General features: G+C 43.4%; 1 protein-coding gene across 1 annotated transcript in view; it reads left to right on the forward strand.

The window, feature by feature from the left end:
- CDK5RAP2 (CDK5 regulatory subunit associated protein 2) overlaps positions 1 to 22,088 on the forward strand; it is a 172,469-nt gene that overhangs the window by 105,566 nt on the left and 44,815 nt on the right. Inside the window, exons 19-22 of the mRNA XM_011989520.1 lie at positions 3,752 to 4,169; positions 9,849 to 10,080; positions 18,041 to 18,614; positions 20,478 to 20,710. Coding sequence (XP_011844910.1) covers positions 3,752 to 4,169; positions 9,849 to 10,080; positions 18,041 to 18,614; positions 20,478 to 20,710 — 1,457 coding nt within the window. The remainder of the gene's footprint in view (positions 1 to 3,751; positions 4,170 to 9,848; positions 10,081 to 18,040; positions 18,615 to 20,477; positions 20,711 to 22,088) is intronic.

Genomic DNA, 22,088 nt, shown 5'->3' on the forward strand with positions numbered 1-22,088 from the left:
CAGCGGAAAAATGGGATTGAAGCACTCTGTTTTTGTGAGCTCAGCAAGCCTGACTCCTCCCCAATCCCTGACGTCTGTCCAATATTTTTCTAGCATGAGTCTTCTTGGAAGACATGCTCAGTGGCAGTTCTGGCTTATTATCACAAGTAGTTAGATGACCGTAGTAGTTAGTGCTTGGGAAATGGAGGATTTCCTGAACATCGTGATCCCTAATTTTACTTCAGAGTTAAAAGATACTTTTGTGTGAGGGCCATGTGGGAATGTACTTGGGTGATGTGAATCAGGGAGAGTGCAGTGGGCTGTGGTAGGAGCGTGGTGAATTGGCCGGTCGGGGGAAATGCTTCCTTCTGGCAATGGAAGCGTTTCAGTCCCAGCTGAAATGGGAGTCAGAAAGGTCTGGAATCTCAGCTTTGCTCTGCCACTTGGTTGGGGGATCCTGAACCTTTATGAGCCCATTTATTCATCTGTAAAATGGGCTTTTAAAGAATCCCCCTCTCGCAGTCTTATTGTGAGGATTCAGTGTATTTAGAGGATTTGGCACATGGTAAGTGCTTAGGAAATGTCAATTCCTCTTCCCTTATACCTTCCTCATGGCACAGATGCCCAGGAAGGGGATATAAACAATATTTGGGCTCTGAGAAGTCTCTTGGACTGAACCATTGAAAAGGTCCGGCTTACAGTTATAGCTTAATGAATCTGCTGTTCAGATTTCTAGCAAAATAACACTTGAAATATTTTATTTAATAGCACCACGACTTTAGTATATTATAATGGCCTCTTTCACCACCTTTTACTACCCATGTGTAAAGTATTTTTCCTCAGTTTTATTGTGTTGTTTGGTGGTGAGTAATGGTCTTCCTTTGGCTAGCCAAATAACAATTGTCATTATTTTTTATCTATATTAAAGAGGTGAAGGAAAGGAAAATTTAGTTTAACATCTCCTGAAGCTTGAAATGCCAGAAATATTTTGAAGGTCTGGGTTTACTATAGTTTGAGGTTGTTTCTGTTGTCTAGATAATTTCACATTAGAGGTGAAAAATGTACCATACATTTAAATTTTGTTGTTAACCCCATTTTGGTGTGCTATAGCTATTTAAATGGAGTTGACTCTGCCCCCGTCTAGATAATAGAAATCTGGATATGCAGAGGGCCTTCTCCCTCCCCTCAGAGGGCTCAGTGGGAAAGATAACACAGGGGTGCCTGTCATTGCCAGTGGCAGCAAAGATCGGAGGAAGGGAAGGTCAGAGTATGTTAAAGGAGTTGTAGAGTACAGCCTGACTGTTTCACAGGGTTTCTAGAAATAGAACAGGTAGTAGAAACCGAAGTGAGAAGAAAGAAGAGCTAACACCAATGAGGACCTTCTGTCCCCTTCTTTTGCTGACTGCCACCACCTCACCCAGACCTGCATTTTCTTTCTCCTGGGAGTTAGCAACAGCTTTCTAGCTGGTCTCTTCTCTCTACTTCCCCCATTTATTTTCACATAACTTTCTGTCCCAGTTTCATAACTCTGTCTTCTTATGATCTTTTCCCTTTAGTTTTTAGATGATTTATACATACTTAAAAATCTTCTTCAGATTGCTTTATTGTTTCTGTTTCCTCAATTGTGAAATCTCTCATTAGGTTGTTGTCTTTTTAATAGCCCTCTTCTTACAGCTGTGGGTTTTCTCCCCTGTTTCTGATCTTTGGATACTTTTATCTTGATTTTTGAGCCCTATAGTGTACCTTACACTATTTTTTAGGTGTGCATATTTTGCAGTCATTACTCTGTGATTAGACCAGCATGAGGGGAGCTCCCTGTGTGTGAGGCCTCTCTGTCCATTCTCTATGCAGCAGCAGCCAGAGTCACCTTTCTTGATTTTTTTTTTTTCTTTTTTTTTTTTGACACAAAGTTTGGCTCTATTGCTCAGGCTGGAGTGCAGTGGCACGATCTCAGTTCACTGCAGCCTCCTGTGTTCAAGCCATCCTCCCACCTCAGCCTCCCGAGTAGCTGGGGCTACAGGCACATGCCATCATCCCTGGCTAATTTTTTGTATTTTTTGTAGAGATAGGGTTTCGCCATGTTGCCCAGGCTGGTCTCGAATTCGTGAGCCCAAGCTGTCTGCCTGCCCTGGACTCCCAAAGCGCTGGGATGATAGGCGTGAACCACGACGCCCGGCCTGGAGTCACCTTTCTGAAGCACGTGTGTGACCAGCCCGGTCCATTGCAAGGCCTTTCAGTGGCCTTCCTTTTTTTTTTTCTCAATGTGTTGTACAGGACTCTTCGTTTCTTCCCTGCCCATCTTTCCAGCCTCACCCCTTCTTCGCCACTTGACTCTGTTCCTGTTGTTTTCCATGCTTAGACTGTTCCATTTCCCCTCCTCGAGGCTTCCATGCTTAGACTGTTCTCATTGATGTTAGAAACCCTCCGCTGTCGTTCTCCCTGCCACCCCCAGTCTGGGGCACTCTGGGATGGTTGCCCTGTAACCCTCATAATTTGTTTACATATGTTTCTCTAAAACCAGTCCATGTCCTCCTGGGACAGTTTTATACCCCCAGTGGCCACTGCAGTGCCCAGCACAAGAAACACACAAGGGAGTCTTCTTGAGTTACTCTACCTGAGCACCATTCCAGGTGTTTTACATGCTGGCTTAGTTTTGCTTCCCTGGAAAGCAGAGCCTGAGATTCGGATTAGAGTATAAGGGATTTGTTTGGGATTTGACATCAGGGAGCAGGAATGAGGGCTCAGGGAGAGTAAGACAGGAATGAAAGCAGAACCAATGAGGGTGCAGTAATGATCTGGTTACTGCTGGGGACCCTCTGAGGGACTGTGTATTACTGTGCCTGTGTGGTCCGTCTGAAGGATGGGAGACTGGGACATTTACGCAACAGCTGTCTTCTCCCACTGGCTGAGAGTTTCCCCAGAAATGGAAACTGTTTCACACTTCCACACTGCTTTACTGGCTTGCTCATAGAGCTTTGGAAAAAGCCCCAAGGCAGCAGAGATGTAGAGGGTGTTTGAGGTGGGACTGTGTCTATGGGAACTGTCCACGCAGCAGCAGCTGAAGTCAGAGGTGTGCCAAGGGTATGTGACAAGGAGCATGGAAAGTATCTGCTGCCTATACACTTATCTCGTTTAATCCTCATAGCTGTCTTGTGGAGGAATACTTATCTTCTTTTCAGAGAATTGCGGAGTTAGAATATGAAGGGATTTGTATCTGTCTTCAAAACCAATGCATTTTTTACTATGCCTGTATACAGATATTCCTTCATTACCACCTCTTTGTTAAGCACCCATTGTGCACCAAGATGGATTAGGTCATCGATGGACTAGCCAGGTTGGCCAGATTAGTCTAAAGCCATACTTGCTCCTGGATATAGAAATGGGGCCAGGGCCAGGAGGTTGGCTGGCGGGGTAGAGTCAGGGAGGACCCTGTAATTGTCATGGACACCTTATAATCCTGTTTTTTTCTACCTGGGCCCAGCCTGCATTCACATATTCATGTGACCCAACCACTTGCTGTGTACCTTGTGTCAAATTAATTCTACTCTTCTTATCCTTGAAATGACATGGTAGTACCTGCCTTGTTTGGTTGCTGTGAGGTTACACAGGATAAAATACTGGATGTGGGTCCTGGCACGTTGTGGGTACACACTGTATTTAGTTTTGATGGAATCTGGGCAACAGTAGGTGGGGATAACTTGGGATACTGGCTAGGGGACAAGGCCTAGCAGAAAGCTTGATTCTTCCACTTCCTTCCCTTTTGGAAAAACAGGCCAGACCTTCTGAAAGTGGTACGGGAACTGCTTCTGGGACATCTGTGCTTGGCAGAGCAGGACGTTTCTGGAGAACACCTTGGTGGTAAAACAGAGAAGACACCCAAGCAAAAAGGTGAACTTGTCCATTTTGTCCAAACCAACTCATTTTCCAAGCCACATGATGAACTGAAGTTGTCTTGTGAGGCCCAGCTAGTAAAGGCAGGCGAAGTGCCCAAGGTGGAGCTGAAAGATGCCTCAGTGCAGACTGTGGCCACGGAGGGCGACCTGCTCAGATCCAAGCACGAAGCAGTGAGAGAGGCTTGGGAAGAGAAACCGATCAACACTGCACTCAGAGCAGAGCATCGGCCAGAGAACCTGCACGGGGTGCCTGGGTGGCAGGCTGCCCTCCTTTCCCTCCCTGGTGGGACCAATAGAGTAAGTTTTTCCATGTATTAATTATGTAGTTACTTTATACAAACAAAAAACTTTAAAAATCACCTTTAATCTTACCACTTTCTTCCCATTTATATGATGAGAATGTCCAGTGTCTCTCTCTGCTTGCACTTACCCTAGCCTCCACCCAGAGCTGTGTGTCCTCACTGACCTTCCCCTGCCTCTCCTTCCCCTCACTCCCTTTGTCTGTCTTCCTCCATCTCAGCCCTATCTAATTTATCTGTATATTGTGACATTTATGTGTTTTCCTTAGAAAAAACACATGTGAAGTCTTGTTTATACATCTGTCTATAGCTGTCTATTTCATGTTATGAGGAACATCTTTCCTTGTAATGGCTACATAAGATTGCATTGTGGAGATGTCCCAAAATCTATACAATTTTCATTGTATTGATGAACATTTGCTTTTGCAGGTTGCAGTCAAATGGTTATAACCTGACTTCAGGGATAGGGATGAGAACCTAGGTTTTATCTTGTGCAGACTTTGTGTAGGAGAGGTATTATTCTGAGGGCTTCCTCTATAATCTTTTATCCTGACAACACTCATCAAAGATCTGGAAGCCACACCCCATGTTCCTGTTGTTAACCAGTGGTTGAGCTGAGACTCCCACTGTACCTGACTGCACAGCCACACCCTTTCCCTGGATCAGGCTACCTTCCAACCCTGGTGGTGTGAAATGATAAAGTCTGGGTTTGTTGAGTGAATGTTTGCATGTTGATTTTCCTTCAGCTTATATACTGTCTCTAAGCCCTGCACATCCTGTCAAATATGCCAGATTGTTAAAACCAGGTTCTTTTGGCAATGTTTGATTGGACCCTTATGAAAATCCTCTTGAGGTCATGGCTTGAACCCCCCACCCCTGCCACCCTACGGCCAAGAATCCCCATAGAAGGGAGATGTGTTCTGGGAGAGAAGGAAATAGGTCGTGTTTCTAATAGTGGTTCAGTGAAGGCTGTTGATATTCTTGTTTCTGATGGGTGTTTTGTATTTGAGAAATCAACTGTACACACTGCTTTATAGCATCAGAATGGAGAATTAAGTTTATTTTCTGACCACTAAATTACTGCTTTTGCGCATACAAAAGAGAGTTAGATATATCATTAGCAAAATTGCTTTTGATTTTTTTAAATTATGCACCAAAACTGTAATTTCTAGAAAAGGGTTTTCTAAAGATATCAGTAGAGACCAGAGAGAGAGAGAGAGAGAGACAGAGAGAGAGAGAGAGAGAGACTGCCGTTATATTAACGGTACTAGAAATGCAAATTTGTGCAGTTTGGCTAGAATAGAAATGCTCTCATCTGCCCCAGCTCCTTCAGTTTGTACCTGTATATCAGGAAAACTAGGTGTCTTTTGTTTGTTTGGTTTTTTTGTTTGAATTTTTCATTGTGTGAGAGATGTTATTCTGTGTTCAGGAAAACTGGAGAATTGAATGGACTTAATTTCCCCCAAATATATGAAAATAGATATCTTTTTAGTTTGAAATTATTCTTCTTGCTATGTCTTCAAAAGGAAGAAAACCGTATTTGTTTATTATTATTATTATTATTATTTTTTTTTTTTGAGACGGAGTCTCTCCCTGTCGCCCAGGCTGGAGTGCAGTGGCCGAATCTCAGCTCACTGCAAGCTCCGCCTCCTGGGTTTACGCTGTTCTCCTGGCTCAGCCTCCCAAATAACTGGGACTACAGGCGCCCGCCACCTCGCCCAGCTAGTTTTTTGTATTTTTTAGTAGAGACGGGGTTTCACCATGTTCGCCAGGATGGTCTCGATCTCCTGACCTCGTGATCCGCCCGTCTCGGCCTCCCAAAGTGCTGGGATTACAGGCTTGAGCCACCGCGCCCAGCCCTGTTTATTATTTTTAGTATCTGTTAGGGATTGTGCTGGATACTCTGTGTGTGTCTGTGTGTATGTATATACATATATATATAATCTCACTTAATATTCTCAACAAGAATATGAATTTGGTAGGTATTACTTACATTTTACTTTTGAAGAAATATTGGCTCAGAAAACTGTCCAGAGTGACTTAGCTGGTAAGTGGAGTGATAGGGATATAAACTAAAGTCTGGTTTTAGGTGCGGACAGAGATACTATAAACCTGCCTTTCTCTGGGAGAGAAGAGCCCTCCCATCACCACCATGGCCTCCAGTCTATGCAAAGTAGAAGGAAATTTAATGATATTCTTTGTGGTCTTTGGTAGTTAAGGAGTTGATAATCCTATGGCTTACCTCTTTTAATAGGAGACTCTGATACCCTGTTAAAAGGAATATCACTGCAGCCTGAGGGTAAGACAAGGAGACCAGATATCTTTCCAGTTGTTTAGTTATAGAGACAAGGAGACCAGGTATCCTTTCAATTGTTTAGTACAGACAAGAGGATGGACTTTACTGATATACATGTGTTTGCATTGGGCCTAGCCACTTACCTGCTTTGAGTCTTTGGCAAGTGTCTAGTACAGTACCTTGTACATGGTAGGAGCTTGGAGTGTGTGAGTTCCTGTTTCCCTTCCATTCCTAAGGAAGAAGTTCCAATGTGACATCTTTAATAATGTGGTAGGTGGGACTCTGTTCAGAGTCCATAAGGTAGCATTTTGTGTGGTGTTATTTTAGAACGAGCATTAGGTTGACTGACGGCAGTCTTCCAGCTTGAAATTGGCTTTGGCATTTGTGCACTTGCAGTTATCTTTTCTGCTGCCATATGACACACAGATTTGGATCCAGGAATAAAGATTGGTGGAGACTGAGGACCAAGCAAATGATTGTTATTTTCCAGCCCTCTTTGCTGAGGCGTCCACCTCCTCCCACGTGGTCTCCTTTTGCCACCTCAAACTGTTCTTATCCTTGAACCTACTCTCTCCTCTTACCTGAAATTTCAGAGCAGAAAGCATCTCACTTTTCTGAACTGAGCACTGGACCCTGAAGAGCTAGTCTTAGGTCTGACTCTTGAACCTTCTTGCACTGTGACATTGGACTAGTTGTTTGACATCTCAGTTCTTCATCTGGAAAGTAGGCATGATAACGTCTCTTATCCTGTGAGTTCTGGGACTGCAGAGTTCACTTCAGGATTATGGGAAAGTGTGCTTGAAAGCATTTTATATCCTAGAATGTTCAAGAAGGGGCCCTTACTCTTCTTTCCTTCTTAAGAGACCTCAGTGATCTCATTTCTTGGGTCCCAAATATTTTCTGTTTTCTTCTTGGGTTCCTTCTCCTCTGCTATTTAAAAACTTTAAAAAAAAAAAAAAGCCTTATTAAGATTTAATTCACATATCATCCAATGCATCCCTTTAAGGTATACAATTCAGTGGGTGTTTTTTTTTTTTTTTTTTTGGTCTATAGTACAATTTAGAGTTGTACAACAGTTTTAGAACATTTTCGTCTCCCAAAAGAAACCTTGTACTCATTAACAGTCACTTCCCATTTCCCCCCAACTCGCCCACCCCAGCCCTAGGCAACCACGAATTTACTTTGTGTCTCTTTTGATTTGCCTATTCTGGATTATTTTATATAAATGGAATCATGCCATGCGTGGTTTTTGGTGACTAGCTTCTTCCACTTAGCATACTGTTTTTGAGGTGCATTCACGTTGTAGCATGTGTCAGTACTTCATTTATTTTTATTGCCAAACAGTATTCCATAGTGTATCCATATGGATATACCGCATTCATTAGTTGATGCACATTTGAGCTATTTTCACTTTTGGTTATTAGAAATAATGTTGCTATTTATGTACAAATTTGGGGGTGATAATGTTTTTATTTCTCTTGAGTATATATACCTAGGAGTAGAATTGATGGGTAAGATGGTAACTCTGTTTAATCCTTTTGAGGAACTGCCAGACTATTTTCTAAAGCGCCTGTACCCTCTTTACATTCTCACCGGCAGTGTGTGAGGGTTCCAGTTTCTCCACTTCTTCATCAACACTTGTTGTTGTCCTTTGATTATAGCCATCCTAATAGGTATGAAGTAGTGGTATTTTACTGTGATTTGATAGACATTTTCCTTGGTGACTAATGATGTTGAGCATCTTTTCACATGCTTATTTGCCATGTACATATCTCCTTTGGAGAAATGACTATCAGAGTTTTTACTCATCTTTTAATCGGATTATTTGTTTTTATTATTGAGTTGTAGTATTTCTTTAAATATAGTCTGGATTTAAGTTCCTCAACCCAGCTTTTGAATGTTTAAAATTCCCCAGTTGAAAGAGACCCCCATTTGGCCTCTTAAGTTATTGTTTATATGTTCATTCCACAAATAGCTGTTGAGTACCTACTGTGTACTAGTTCTTATGCTAGAAGCTATACAGAGAGTATGGCCAAGATATGCAAAGCCTCTTAACCCTGGAGCTTACAGGTTGGTGCAGAAGATAGACAAGGAACAGATAATTTCACAGGCATTTAATTAAAATGATAACTGACGTTCTCTGAGGGGATATGTAGAGGACAGTGAGTGTGTAATAGGGAGCTCTGCCTTGGTCTTAGAAATCAAGGCCCATTTTCCTGAGGAAGGCCCATTTGAGCTGAGTCTTAATGAATGCTGTTAGAGTTAGTCGGGGAAGTGGGAAGGAGTGAGTGTTCTGGGCAAAGGGGTTGGCATATGCTAAGGTCCTGAGGTGGAAGGAAGGCATTTTGAGGGACCAAGGTCATTGTTGTTGAAGAGCAGGGTAAAGTGGAAGGGGGTGTAATTCAGGCTGTAGGTCTTGCAGGACTTTGTAAGTTGTGGTATGGACCTTGACCTTTGTCTTGAGAGAACTGGGAAGCAATTAAAATAGTTTTAGGCAGAAAAGAGGAGTAGTAGCTTTGTCTTTTCGCTGTAGCATGGAGAGTGGCTTAGAGAGGGCAAAAGTGGACGTGTGGAGACCACCCAGGAGGCTGTTGCCATGACTTAGGTGAGAACTAACAGCATCTTGGAGTTGAGTGGTAGCAGTGGAGGATGAGAAGTGTTGAAAGAATTGAGAGACAGCCTGGGACTTATAATTAATGGACCCTGATGAATGGTGAAAGTGGGTGACAAGAATAAAGGGAAACTTAAAAATTATTCCTATGGTTCTAGATTGTGTAGTAAATGGATAGTCATGTGATTCACCAAGACAGAGATTGTTGAAGTGGCGAAGATTTGCAGTGGAGGCATGGGGTGATGAAGCTGAAGAGTTGAATTTTCAGTTGACTCTGTAGTGCCCGTAAGTCATTATGAATGAGGATGACTGGGAGTTCTGAGCCTGGGAAATATCCACTGGGTTGGCAACTTAGTAGCCACCGAAGTAAGGGGTGATTCTGGTGGACTAGCAGGGGTTGATAGGCCAGATTAGATTAGACTGAGGAATGTTTGGGAAATGAGGAAATAGATAAGGAGCAAAATAACATTTTCCAGAAGATCAAGTTGGAAGAAGAACTGCCATTTATGGAGCGTCTGGATTGTCCAGAGAGACAATGGGCCAGGGCCAGGAGGGTGGCGAGGAGAAGCTTGGCCCTTGATGATCAGGGGAGGGACCTGCCAAGATACAAGCTCTTTGGCTGGTAGATAAACATAGCTGCCATTATAGGACCGAAAAGTCTGGGCAGCCAGTTCGAATTCCGTTTTATAAGGCTGGCATGAGAATGTTGACTGTGCAACCAAAGGAAGTGTGTTCAAAGTGTATTCATTGTTGCATATGTGTGTTTTCAGGAGGCTAAGAAGTCCCGCTTGCCAATCCTAATAAAACCATCCCAGTCATTAAGAAATACGTATCGTCTCCCTGCCACCCAGGAAGTGGTGATGCAGCTGCAGAGCCAGATCTTGGAGCTGCAGGGGGAGCTGAAGGAGTTTAAAACTTGTAATAAGCAACTTCACCAAAAGTTAATTCTGGCTGAAGCAATGATGGAGGGGAGGCCAGCGCCCGACAAAATGTTGCTGAATGGTAAGCATCAAGAAAAATGTATTCCCTGTGAGCTAGACAAACGGCTCGATAGAAAACTGCTTGAAATGTCAACCTTGTTGTTTAGAATTGCAATAAGTTTGAGTATAAATTTCATGAATTGCAGTGATTAATCTTGACTCTTGACAAATGCACAACAGAGGGAACACAATAAGGAGAATGAATCCATTGCTTTCATTTTACTCTGGAGTCTGGATAAAGGGAACTTGTAGTGCTCATAGGTCTGAGCGGGCACTGCTGCCTTCACTTAGGATTCTCTGCAGATGCCCCAGTTGTGTTTGGCTTTGTCTGTGGACGCCTCTGGCGTGTGACGTCAGAGGTATGCAAGTGAGGATCTACTTTGCAGAGTTCTCTGGAATGTCCAGGCCAACTTGGGGCTAATTCCAAACCTTACTAACCTTGTGTCTTCCTCTAGAAGTGACCCACTTCCCCACCCTCTTTGAACCTGCTGGCTCTGCTCTCCTGGGAGGCAAGACAACAGAAAGCCCCTGGGTTAAAATGTCCCTAAATAGTTAGGATCCAGAGACTTGGAGGAAATGTGTCTAGTGGCGTCCTCTAGTCTAGGACAGTGGTGCTTAGAGATTTTGGACCAGTAACCCTTTGAGAATCTGAAGAAAGCTGAGGGCCCTCCCACAGAATGATGCAGGTGAGCATATAAGTAGCATTTTACATCATTTTCTCAGGGCTCATGAATCCACAAATGTGCATGTGTTGACTCCTAATTTTGAACTTCTGTAAGCAGATGGCAGCAGCACCATAACAAGAACAACAAAAGTAACCTTTTATTTATTTATTCATTTCCTCTGTGTGCCAAGCACTATTCTAGGCACTGAGGAGAGGGGAGTGAACAAAGCAGATGAAGTCTCTGTCTCTGTGTCTAGCTTACATTCTTGTGTGTGTGTGGGGTCGGGGGGAAGACAGAAAGCTGATAAGCATACATATAACATGTGAGAAAATAAGTGCCATGGAAAAGAATGAGGCAGGATTCGGGTGTGGGGAATGTGGAGGAGGGGCAGGATTTGCTCATGTCACGAATGCTAGAGAGCCCCCGTGGTGAAATGGCATTTGAAGGGAAACAGGGGAGATGAGTGCTCTAGTCATCTTGGGAAGAAGGAAAAAGGCAAAGGCCCTGGTGCTGCTGTGAACAGGGAAGATGAATGAATAGTAAGGAGGCTAATTGTGTGGCTGGAGTGGAGTGAGGAAGCGGGAGAGTCATAGAAGACGAGGTCCGGGAGGCAACAGATCAGGCAGGCTCTCAAAGGCTGTCCCAGGACTCTTTTACTCGGTAAGATTGGAAACTTTTGGAGGGTTTTGAGCAGCAGAGTCATGATTTGACTTGAGCCTTAAAGTAGGGGTTGACAGGCTGGGCGCAGTGTCTCATACATGTAATCCCAGCACTTTGGGAGGCCAAGGCGGGCAGATCATCTGAGTTCAGGAGTTCGAGACCAGCTTGGCCAGCATGGTGAAACCCCCGTCTCTACTAAAAATACACAATTAGCCAGGCATGGTGACATGTGCCTGTAATCCCAGCTCCTCAGGAGACTGAAGCAGGAGAATCGCTTGAACCTGGGAGGCGGAGGTTGCAGTGAGCAGAGACAAGAGTGAAACTCCATCTGAGAAAAAAAAGAAAAGTAGGAGTTGACAAACCACAGCCTGTGGGCCAAATCTGGTTCACGTCCTGTTTTTGGAAATAAAGTTTAATTGAAACACAGCCACACCCATTTGTTTGCATATTGTCTGTTTGCTTTTGTGCTTTGATGGCAGAGTTGAGTAGTTACCATAGAGACCCTATGGCCTGAAAAGCCTAAAGTATTTATTATTTGACTTTTTAAGAAAGGTAGTCCAACCTCTGCTTTAAAGGATCACTTTGGATATGAACCTTTGGAAGGATGGAGTTGTCATTCACTGAGATGAGAAAGACTGAAGACTGCATGAGAGGCAAGCATGAGGGGGACATTAGGGGTCTGGTTTGGACATTTGAGATGCCTGTTGACCATCCCTGTGGAGATATCAGATAGGCAATTGGAGACAGATGAGTCTGGAGTCAAGGGCAGAGGTCTGGATTAGAGATACAGAGTTAGGAAATAGCAATATATTGGTAATATTTGAAGCAATATGACTTGGAGCCATAGCAACCAGGTCCAGGAATTGAAACTGCGGCTCTCTAGTGGTTAAAGGTTGGACCAGGAAGACCAGCCAGTGAGGTAGGAGGGGTCCAAGAGAGGATGACTTCCCAGAAGCTGAGTAAGGAGGGGATTAGCAGTGTCAGATATTGCTACAGGACAGGTAAGACAAGGACTGAGGATTGACTTTGGGATTTAACAATGTGGAAGCCATTGGTGTCCTTGAAGGGAGGCTGTTTCCATGGAGTGGGTGGGGTCTGATTGGCATGGGTTCCAGAGAGAGAATGCAGGAGAGAGATTGGAGACAGCAAGCATAGACAGCGCTGAGGAATTATACCGTAAAGCAATGTAGAGAAGGAAGGTGGTTAGGAGCCACATTGTCACCAAACCTCAGGGGATTCAGTGAATCAGGGGACCATGGATGATTACAGTAAAGTGAGGTCGGTGGTGGTATAGTCTGGAGGCATTAGCTGCAAAGGTGGAATTTTCAGGGAAGAGAGAGAATGATCTAGAAATGGCAGTGAGGGGCAAAAACACTTACACACTTTGGGCCCGTGATATGAGAGCTATGGGAAAGAAATGACCACAACTTTGAAGGCTGCGGGAGAAGCAGTGTCCTTGGGGTCATCCCAAGTTCCCTTAGAGTGATGGGGAGAGGTGAATGTTCAGACAGGATATTGATGTTCTTTGGGACTTGCCAATGAAGGGAATGAATACCAGGGTGGGAGGTTGCATCAGATTAGAGGATTTCTAGAGTGGTTCAGGGATTGGAGATGACTCTGGAGTCTTGGACATATTGTGGTATTAATAAAACAATCACCTATTACTTACTGAGTCTTGCTGTACACTCTAAGTACATGATCTAATTGGGTTCTCTCAACAGTCCTTTGAGGCAGATACAGAAATTACTACCATCTTATAGTTAAGGCAGCAGTTTCAGAGATAAAGTGACTTGGCTACAGTCACACTGTGACCAACTTCAATCAGCCTGCCTAATTTCAAAGCCCATGTTCTTTACTGTTTCACAAAGCCTAGTATGTGATACTTCTTGTATGCATTTTATGGTGATCCATAGCCAAAGGTATGTTTCCTTTAATTTTAGGTTTTCTTTTGGGTTTACCATAGTTGAGGTTTCCAGATAAGAAGAGCTTTGGCAGAATTGCTCTTCCCCTACCACCTCCTTATCTGCCTTCTTCTAATCCATTCAACCATCATCCAGGCATCTTTTCATTCATTCAGTGAACATTCCCTGGGCACCTGCTAGGTTTCCAGCCTCATGCGCTGGGGGTAGGAGAGAAATAGATACAGTCTCTGCCTTCTGAGAGCTCCCTGTCTGGTGTGGGTTGGGGGAGGTGGCAGTTAACTAAATCAGTACAGGGTTGTGGGGACCTTCATGGAGGAAAGATTTTATGGCAAAGGTAACTCAGCTCAACAGAGGCCCTGGCACTTTCCCCATAGCTTGCCATTTTTTAAAATTCAAATTTAAATTTTTTATATTTTGTAGAGATGGGGATCTTGCTATATTGCCCAGGCTGGTCTTGAACTCCTGGCCTCAAGTGACCCTCCTACCTCGGCCTCCCAAAGTGCTGGGTTATAGGCATGAGCCACCACGCCTGACTCCTAGCTTGCCATTTACACTCAATACTGTTTTTATTTTTTACTGAGACACCAGGGTGCCTCCACCCCAGGTGCTACCTCAACAGTTGCCCAGGAGACCCTAGGACCTCTGTCTTCTTGGGAAAAATGGGCACGAATTGATAGAATTCATTTTCTCACTCAGCTTTTTGAGGGCCTGGACTTAAACCATTTCAGACAAGCTGCAGTATATTTATGCTTTTTATGTCCTGTTATGGCAGCTCGATAGATTAATTTTATCTTATAAATTGCATTTTGCCTCCCCAGTGTTTTTATTTTCCCTGTTGTACCTTTGTGTTCTTCTCAGTTGCTTGGCTAAGTTTCAAGTCTTACGGTTTTATTTATTTTTCTTTCTCTTTGTGATTGCCTGTAGCTCAGCCCCCTGTGGGAGCAGCCTACCAGGACAACCCAGGAGAGCAGAAAGGAATTAAAACCACATCTTCTGCCTGGAGAGACAAGGAAATGGACAGTGATCAGCAAACAAGCTACGAGATCGGTCAGAATTCAATCCCTATGTGTACTGAACACCTTCCATGTGCCAGGCACCATTTGGGATGTTTCATCTAAAATTATTACTAAGCCCATAGCAGCCCTCTTGGGGCGTTATTATAATTCCAGTCTAACACATGGGAAGCTGAGGTTTTAAGAAATAATTGACCCAGGGTCACCCAGCTGGTAAGTAGGAGAAGAGTCAAAGTACAGTAGGATGTCAGAGCCCACCCGTCCATGTGTCAACATGCTTCTCTACCAGGTGGTGGGCTGGGTTCTGGTGGTTCAACATGAAAAGACACAGCCTGCTCTCAGGGACCCCACAGGTCAGAGGAGACAACCATCCCAACAGCCTGTCAGTATTCAGCGCGGGGCTGCCTGTTGCTGAGGTGTGTTCAGTGTTGGCCTGTGTGCCCAGGAGGAGTGGGTCAGAGGAGAGCCTGAGGCTGAGACTGGATTTGTGGGGTTTGCCAGGCAGAGCAGTGAAAAAAGGTGCAGATATGTGGGTGAGGGCACAGGCAAGTTGTATTCCTCTCTTTTTAAAATTATGAAGTATTAGAAGCATACATAAGCACAAAAGATAATATAACAAATACTCATGTTCTCATTCAACCAGAATGAACAAATGCCTACATTCTTTTTATGTTAGATATTTTTCCCCATTCATTAAAAAAAAAATCACTATTAATCCAGATCTAACTCACTCTGTTAGAAATAATTGTCCTCAAGAATCCTAAATTTGTCATGGGATGGCCATGGGAACACGAGTCTCTGGAAAAATACTGAGTTGTGGTACATACACTGTTTCCAGTGGTGTATACTTTGCAAGGTCCAGAGTCACTGCAGTGAATACATGTTCACATGTTTCTGCGTGTTCTGGGTTTTGAGGAGAAAGCTGCTCTACCAGGCAATAAAGTCCCCCTTAACTGAATTGTGGAAAGTTGTAGAACTACAGTATTTCTTATAATGCAAATATTCATAAATGGTCTTGGGGACATCTTTTGATTTCTTCATAGTCATTAATACAAACTTCTTAACTAATTGACAGCTTCCCTTTCCCTGTCATTACTTCCCTTCATTACTGAACGTCTTTCATTTTTCCGAATGTGCTTCCAGAACTTTGCACATGAGTTGCGTCTGCCTGAACTTCCACCTTTTAATTGTTGCCCAGCTGAGGCCGGGTGCTGCGTGTTGACATCTTCACTGCTGTTTCTTTTTCATGAGGCCCTTGACAGATACTTGGGATGTGAATAAAGGATTTTACAGGCATCTTGGCCTTCACATTGAGGGTTAAGAACTCTTTCTGTCTTTGCTCATGCACCCTGGTACAGGAGATTCCATTGCAGGAGTGTTACTTTGGGAAGCAGCATTCAGAGCGTTAGAGGCAGACCGCCAGGCTTGGAGGAAGGGCTCTACTGCTTACCTACGCTGGACCCTGAGCAAATTCTTAAGCTCTCTAAGCCTCAACCTTCTCTTCTGTAAAGTGGGGATATTAGTGATGCCTCATAATTACTTAAGGAAAGTCCTGGGAACTAATCTTTATTTCCATGAGTGAACACGCTTCTTGTCGTGAAGTACAGACCAAACTTCATTATCTTGAGGTTGTTACAGCAAAGATATTTTCTTGTCTTGGAGGGTGATTCACTGGAAGAAAGCCTTATTGAGAGATATCTCCCTCCCCAGCTCCCCTTTCTCTTTCTTGTTCAGCCAGAAGTACTTGCTGAGTACATTCTCTGTCGCAGGCCCTGTGTGAGATACTGGAGAAACAGACATGGATGACACGGTCTCCACCCTCAAGGCTATTATTGACTAATTATCATAGCAAAGTGTGTACAATAAAAATACTGTATTAGGAATGCTTCCTTTAGGTCAGGTAGCAGCTGCTTTCTAAATGAAATACCGTATTTTATGGTATTTGCATCATGAACAGAGACAAGAGTATACCTAAAGACACAAGGAGCAGATGGCAGAATCAGAAATTGGGACATGCAGTCTAATGACGATTTTTGTGTGAATTTCTTTCTGAGAGATCTCTGAGGTCACCCAGTCCAACCCCACGTTGTTGCTTCTGTAGCATTTTTCCAGGCTGGCCTTTGCATGCACGCCTCCGGTGAAGGGCATCTCCTGTCTTCGAATGGTTAGACGATGTTTGTGTTACTTGGATTCCTTCACTACTGTGTGCCAGATACTGTGCTAGCCTTTTTTTTTTTCCTTTTTGCAGATATTGTTCCATATAATCTCTACAAACAAACATATACACACAACTTTTCACAGTGAATGATGTTCTTTCCATTTTACAGATAAAGCTACTAAAGCTCAGAGAGGTCAAATAACTTGCCTATGTGGCAGAGCCAGAGTTTGAAACCATGTGTGTTGAATTTCAAAGGCAGGTTTTTCTACTACATTCTGCTGCCCCTTAAGTATTCAGACAGCTCTCTGTATTGAGCAGAACTTTCCCTGGGCAGCCAGCAGTGTGGCATAGTGGTTAAGAACAGAAGCTCTGGAGTCAGGCCTGGGCTTGAAGCTGCACTACAGCCACATGAGACATCTCTTTCCACATTTTAGACACAGGGGAAACTGAGGTTCTTGGATAGTAAAGTCACTTGCCTCAGGCTGTGCGACCTTCTAAGCTTCATATTCTTTCTGCTGTACCACTCCACTTCTCAAACAAGTTTGGCTGCATTTCTAAGGGTTTAGCTATTACTAGCTATAAGGAAATATTTCCTGGCAGTGTTGTGAGTGAGTGAAACACCTTACTGAAGGGGATGTCAGGGTATCTCCTGGAAGCCGTTAGACATGGACATGAGAAGACTCTCACATGTCGTGGATATTCAGAATTACCACTCTTTACTGTTGCTTCACAGTCTGTCAGTGTTTCTCACACTGGCACTGACTTCTGGTCTGGGTTACGTACTGTACTAGATGCCGAGAATGTGAAAATGAAAGGCCACATCTCTGCTGTGAAGAAACGTGCAGTCTGGTGAGGGAGAGAGGCATTCAGATAACTAATTGCTATGTGAATCAACAAATAAGCCACTTATAATTTTTACTTTAGCACCCAGCACATAGTATATTTGTCTTGAGTAATATGCATAAGGTGCTACAGAACCACAGCGAGTTGTGACTTTTGTATAGTTTGGCAGTGGGCTTGCAGAGGAAGGAAAATTAGATCTGGGTGTGGAAAGAGTTCATTAGGTAGGAGTAGAATAGAGGGCTGAGGGGGTTCCAGGCAGAGGGCACGGCTCATGCAAAAGCATGGAGGCATGAAACAGCAAGCTATGTGCAGAGAATCATGGTTAATTTTGTAGGAAATCTCCACAGGGGTGCCAGAGATATTCCTGGAAAGGTTGCCTGGAACTAGATCGTGGGAAGGTCTCATGTAGATAGTGGGAATGTCGATGAATTTTAGAGGGGGTGTATGTAGATTTATCACGGTTAAATTTACTTTTTAGAACAGTCACTCTGAGGAAGAAGACAACTGAGGGGTAAGAGGGAAAGACGAGGGATTTTTGAGGGAGGCTTGTTAGGAAAGACTGAGGCTTTTTGAGGGAAGTGTGTTAGGAAATACCAGGGCCTTTTTGAGGGAGGCTTGTTAGGCCACTGCAGTGGTCTTGGCTTGACTATGGCTGTGAGGAAGGAGAGAGGGGTTGGATTTTAGTAAAAGAGATACTGACATAAATGTTTTTGATTTTCAGGCTCTGAGATTTGCCCACCTGATGACCTTGCCAGCTTGCCATCATGCAAAGAAAATCCTGAAGATGCTCTGAGCCCAACTTCAGTAGCTACTTACTTGAGTTCCAAGAGTCAGCCTTCTGCTAAAGTCAGTGTGATGGGGACTGATCAGTCAGAGAGCACTGATACCTCAAATGAGACAGAATACTTAAAACAGAAAATCCATGACTTGGAAACTGAGCTGGAAGGCTACCAGAATTTCATATTTCAGCTTCAAAAGCACTCCCAGTGCAGTGAGGCCATTATTACAGTTTTGTGTGGGACGGAAGGGGCCCAGGATGGCTTGAGCAAGCCCAAGAGTAGTTCTGATGAGGAAGAAATGGCCTTTTCAGGTTTGCACCAAGTACGATATGTGAAACACATGAAAATCCTCCATCCGCTGGCCCCAGAGATGATTGATGGCAGGATGCTAGAGAACCTCAAACAGCAGCTGGAGGAACAGGAATATGAGCTGCAGAAGGAGCAGAATTTGAACATGGAACTTTTCAGTGAGATCCATAATCTGCAGAATAAGTTCAGAGATCTCTCACCTTCCAGGTACATTCTACCTCTGCGGTCTCACCATTTTAGCCTGTAGTCCCCCAGTATTGCCACTAGATGGGAGCCCATGAGCTAAAAGAGAACGCTGCTCTGTGATAGGTAGAGTGTGTTCTGGGGAGGGCTTGATGGTGGGGTTCAGGCAGCCAGGTCCTGTGGAGAAGTGAGAGGTGAGGCCACAAAGAAGAGGAACAGCGACCACACACGTGAACATCAGTTACAAGTCTTGGGTCCTCTGGAAATTGGCAGGGCCGATTTCGCCCTCCTCGAGTTGGGGGCTCAGGGTAAAGGTTTCATACTAGTCACTTGGTGAGTGATAGAGCCTTTGCTTGAACTGCAGTGTGTGCTACTGGACTCTGTTACTGGCTTTTGCTGTGCTGTGAAACTAAAACTGATGTCTAGGCAAGGTAGGAGGAATATAAATATTTTCCATATCTTTACCCTTTAAGGTCATCTTAGAGAAATAAGCCTGCGTTGAAAGAGAAGAATTCTTAGGTCACGAAGATAATGCTTTATGGTCATAGATATATACAGATTTGCTTCATGAGATATGGCAAAAATGGGATCATTTGTAAAGTTGACCTTCATTTGTCACTAATTTGAGTCAAACACATTGTTCTGAATTGTCAGGAGCCAGGATGAATTTTTCAAGACTTCCCAAGCAGTGAGATTGAAGGAAGCTTGTAATTATTGAAAGGCTGTTGTCTCAGGCCTCTGGTTAGGCACTTTTCTTATCTAATCCTCAAAATCACCTGAGAAGGAGGTGTTCCTAAACTAGTTATTATAGGTAAGGAAACTGAGCCTCGAAGCAGCTGTGGTGACTTGGCAGGGAATATTCACAGAGCTGGTCAAAGCCATTGCCAGGGTTCAAGCCCACATTATCCCACTCCAGTACCCATGTTTACTCATGTTGCTCATGAGTTACCCATGTTTGCCTATGTTACCCCAGTATTCACATGATACTGGCCCCCACCTTTAATGCTGGGATCATGTAATCTGCATGTGCACACTCTATGTTGAAGGCGACTGCCAGCCCATGTAGTGTTGTCATTTCTAGGAAGGTATGTTGAACTGAAGTGTCAACATCTTTGCCAAGCTACTCGCTGGAGCAAGGTTACTGTGGCCAGTTTACCTGAGTCACATTTCCCTTAACCTTTGTAGTTACTCAGTGCCTTTCTTATGGGCTCACATAGGAAAAGATGGCACATGGTGGTAAGAAGGTAATATTGCATAATGATCTTCAAAGTGAGAATCGTGTTTGAATCCAAAATCTTTACCACTTAACTAGCTTTGCAATCAGTTTCTTCTTCTGTAAAAGGGGACATTTATACATTTTGGAAGACTGAGAGGATCAGATAACATATAAAGCACTGAATTCAGTTACTGACAGGTCCTAGACCCTCAGTAAATGGTAGTTAGCATCGTGATTATTCAGTGACATTTCGTTCGGGAGGAGAGAGTCCTATCTTTTTTTTCCTTGCCGTACACTTTCTTTATCACACTTCATGAGAATTTTTGGTAGGTCCTCTGACCCTTGGGGCACTCGTTTCTACAATTCAGAATAGTATTTTTGAAGAGTGTTTGGAAACTAATTGTTCGCCTGAGTCCTTGCCAATCTGTACTTTAATTGGGGGCTTTATAAGGTTACAAATGTTGCAGAAGAATCTTTGTTCCAGCATTTGTTGGCTGTGTGAAATCAAAGAAGGGGTGACCTTGTACAGTTTCAATTTTTCTAAAAGTATATATACTTGTACAGCTGCAGGCTTTTAAAAATTGTACTCTGTCATTTTTCCAATTAGTGTTAAGGTCACAAAAATTCAATTCTAAAATGGTCCAAGTATTTTCTTTCCCCTCTTTTATCAGATACGATTCATTAGTTCAGTCCCAAGCCAGGGAGCTCTCCCTTCAACGGCAGCAGATTAAAGATGGCCATGGCATCTGTGTCATCTCCCGTCAACACATGAACACCATGATTAAGGCATTTGAGGAGTTGCTGCAGGCCAGCGACGTGGATTACTGCGTGGCCGAGGGTTTCCAGGAACAGCTGAATCAATGTGCTGAGCTGCTGGAGAAATTGGAAAAGCTATTTCTCAACGGTAAGTAGGGTGAGGTACGCGAGTCCTAAGACATCAGTAATTGACCCAGGACTTCTTGGAGGGGCACAAGAGGAGCTAACTCCTTGGCCTTACTTATCTCTTTCCCCTCTGCCTTGATGAGGTGACAGCAGAACCACACTGGCTGCTGCTTCCTTCCAGTGACCACTTCCACGTGGCTTGTGGTCGGCACTGTTACAAACCGGGAGTCCAGTTTAGACACCTCAGGGGCCGGACTGGCGAGATACATGAGTGAAACCAGCCAGAAGTTGCTGCCTCTCACTCAGCAGTGGTCACATGGTTGCCAGTTCTTGCATCTTACAAATTTTCCAGAGAAGATGGGATTTTTTTTTTGGTGAAAACTCGTGTGTTTTAAATGTTGGCAACCAAAAAAATCCAATCAACCAAGCACAATTTTTATCAGTTAAAAAGTGTATGGAAGAGTTAAGGATGGCCAGGGGAAGGATGAAAGAAACCTTTGCTATGTGCTAGGCAAAATTTTCAAAATATTTTTTTTGAGACTACAGGAAAGAACTCCCATTTACTATGCACCCAGCTCCATCAGTTGTTAGCATTTGCCACATTTGTTTTATCTTTCCCCGTCTGTACACACACGCACTCTACTATTATCTTTCTGAGCCCTAGGAGAGTGGATTGATTGATGCTATGATGTTCCTTTCTCCCTAGATAATTCAGGGTGTGGTTCCTCAGACCAAGGACATTATCTTACCTAACCATGGTACTATTATCACAAGCAGAAACAGTGTTGTCTCATATACTATTATCTAATATACAGCCTATAGTTGAATTTTTATAATTAATTCAATAATGTCTTTTATGACAGTTTATTCTGGATCCTGATCCTGATCCAGGATCCAGTCCCCACATTACATTTAGTTGTCATGTGTCTCTGGTCTTCTTTAATCTGCAGTAGTTCCTCACCCTGTCTTCTTTTCATGATGTGAACATACTTGAGTAGTTCAAGCTAGCCCCTCACTTTGGGATTATCTGTTCTTAAGACTCAATTCATGATTAGATTAGATTGGTTAGATTAGATTGGCTATGCAGTTTTGGCAGGAATGCTACATACTATTTTGTTCTTATGGTATTTTCTTAAGGAGGCACACAATATCAATCCCATTTTTGGTGATACTAACTTTGATCACTTCTTAAGGTAATGTCTGTCAGTTTTCTCCAGTGTAAATTATATTAACCTATGTAATGAATGAGTAATTTGTAGAAGATACTTTGTAACGCTGTATGTGTTCTCCTCCTCTTCAAACTTCTACCATGAGTTCTACCATATATTGATGATTCTTGTCCAAGTCAAATGTTACTATGACAATTTTTTTCTAACAGTAACTTTTTTTTTTTTTTTTTT

Source organism: Mandrillus leucophaeus, unplaced genomic scaffold (assembly GCF_000951045.1).
Source record: "Mandrillus leucophaeus isolate KB7577 unplaced genomic scaffold, Mleu.le_1.0 Scaffold354, whole genome shotgun sequence".
Lineage (NCBI taxonomy): Eukaryota > Metazoa > Chordata > Mammalia > Primates > Cercopithecidae > Mandrillus > Mandrillus leucophaeus.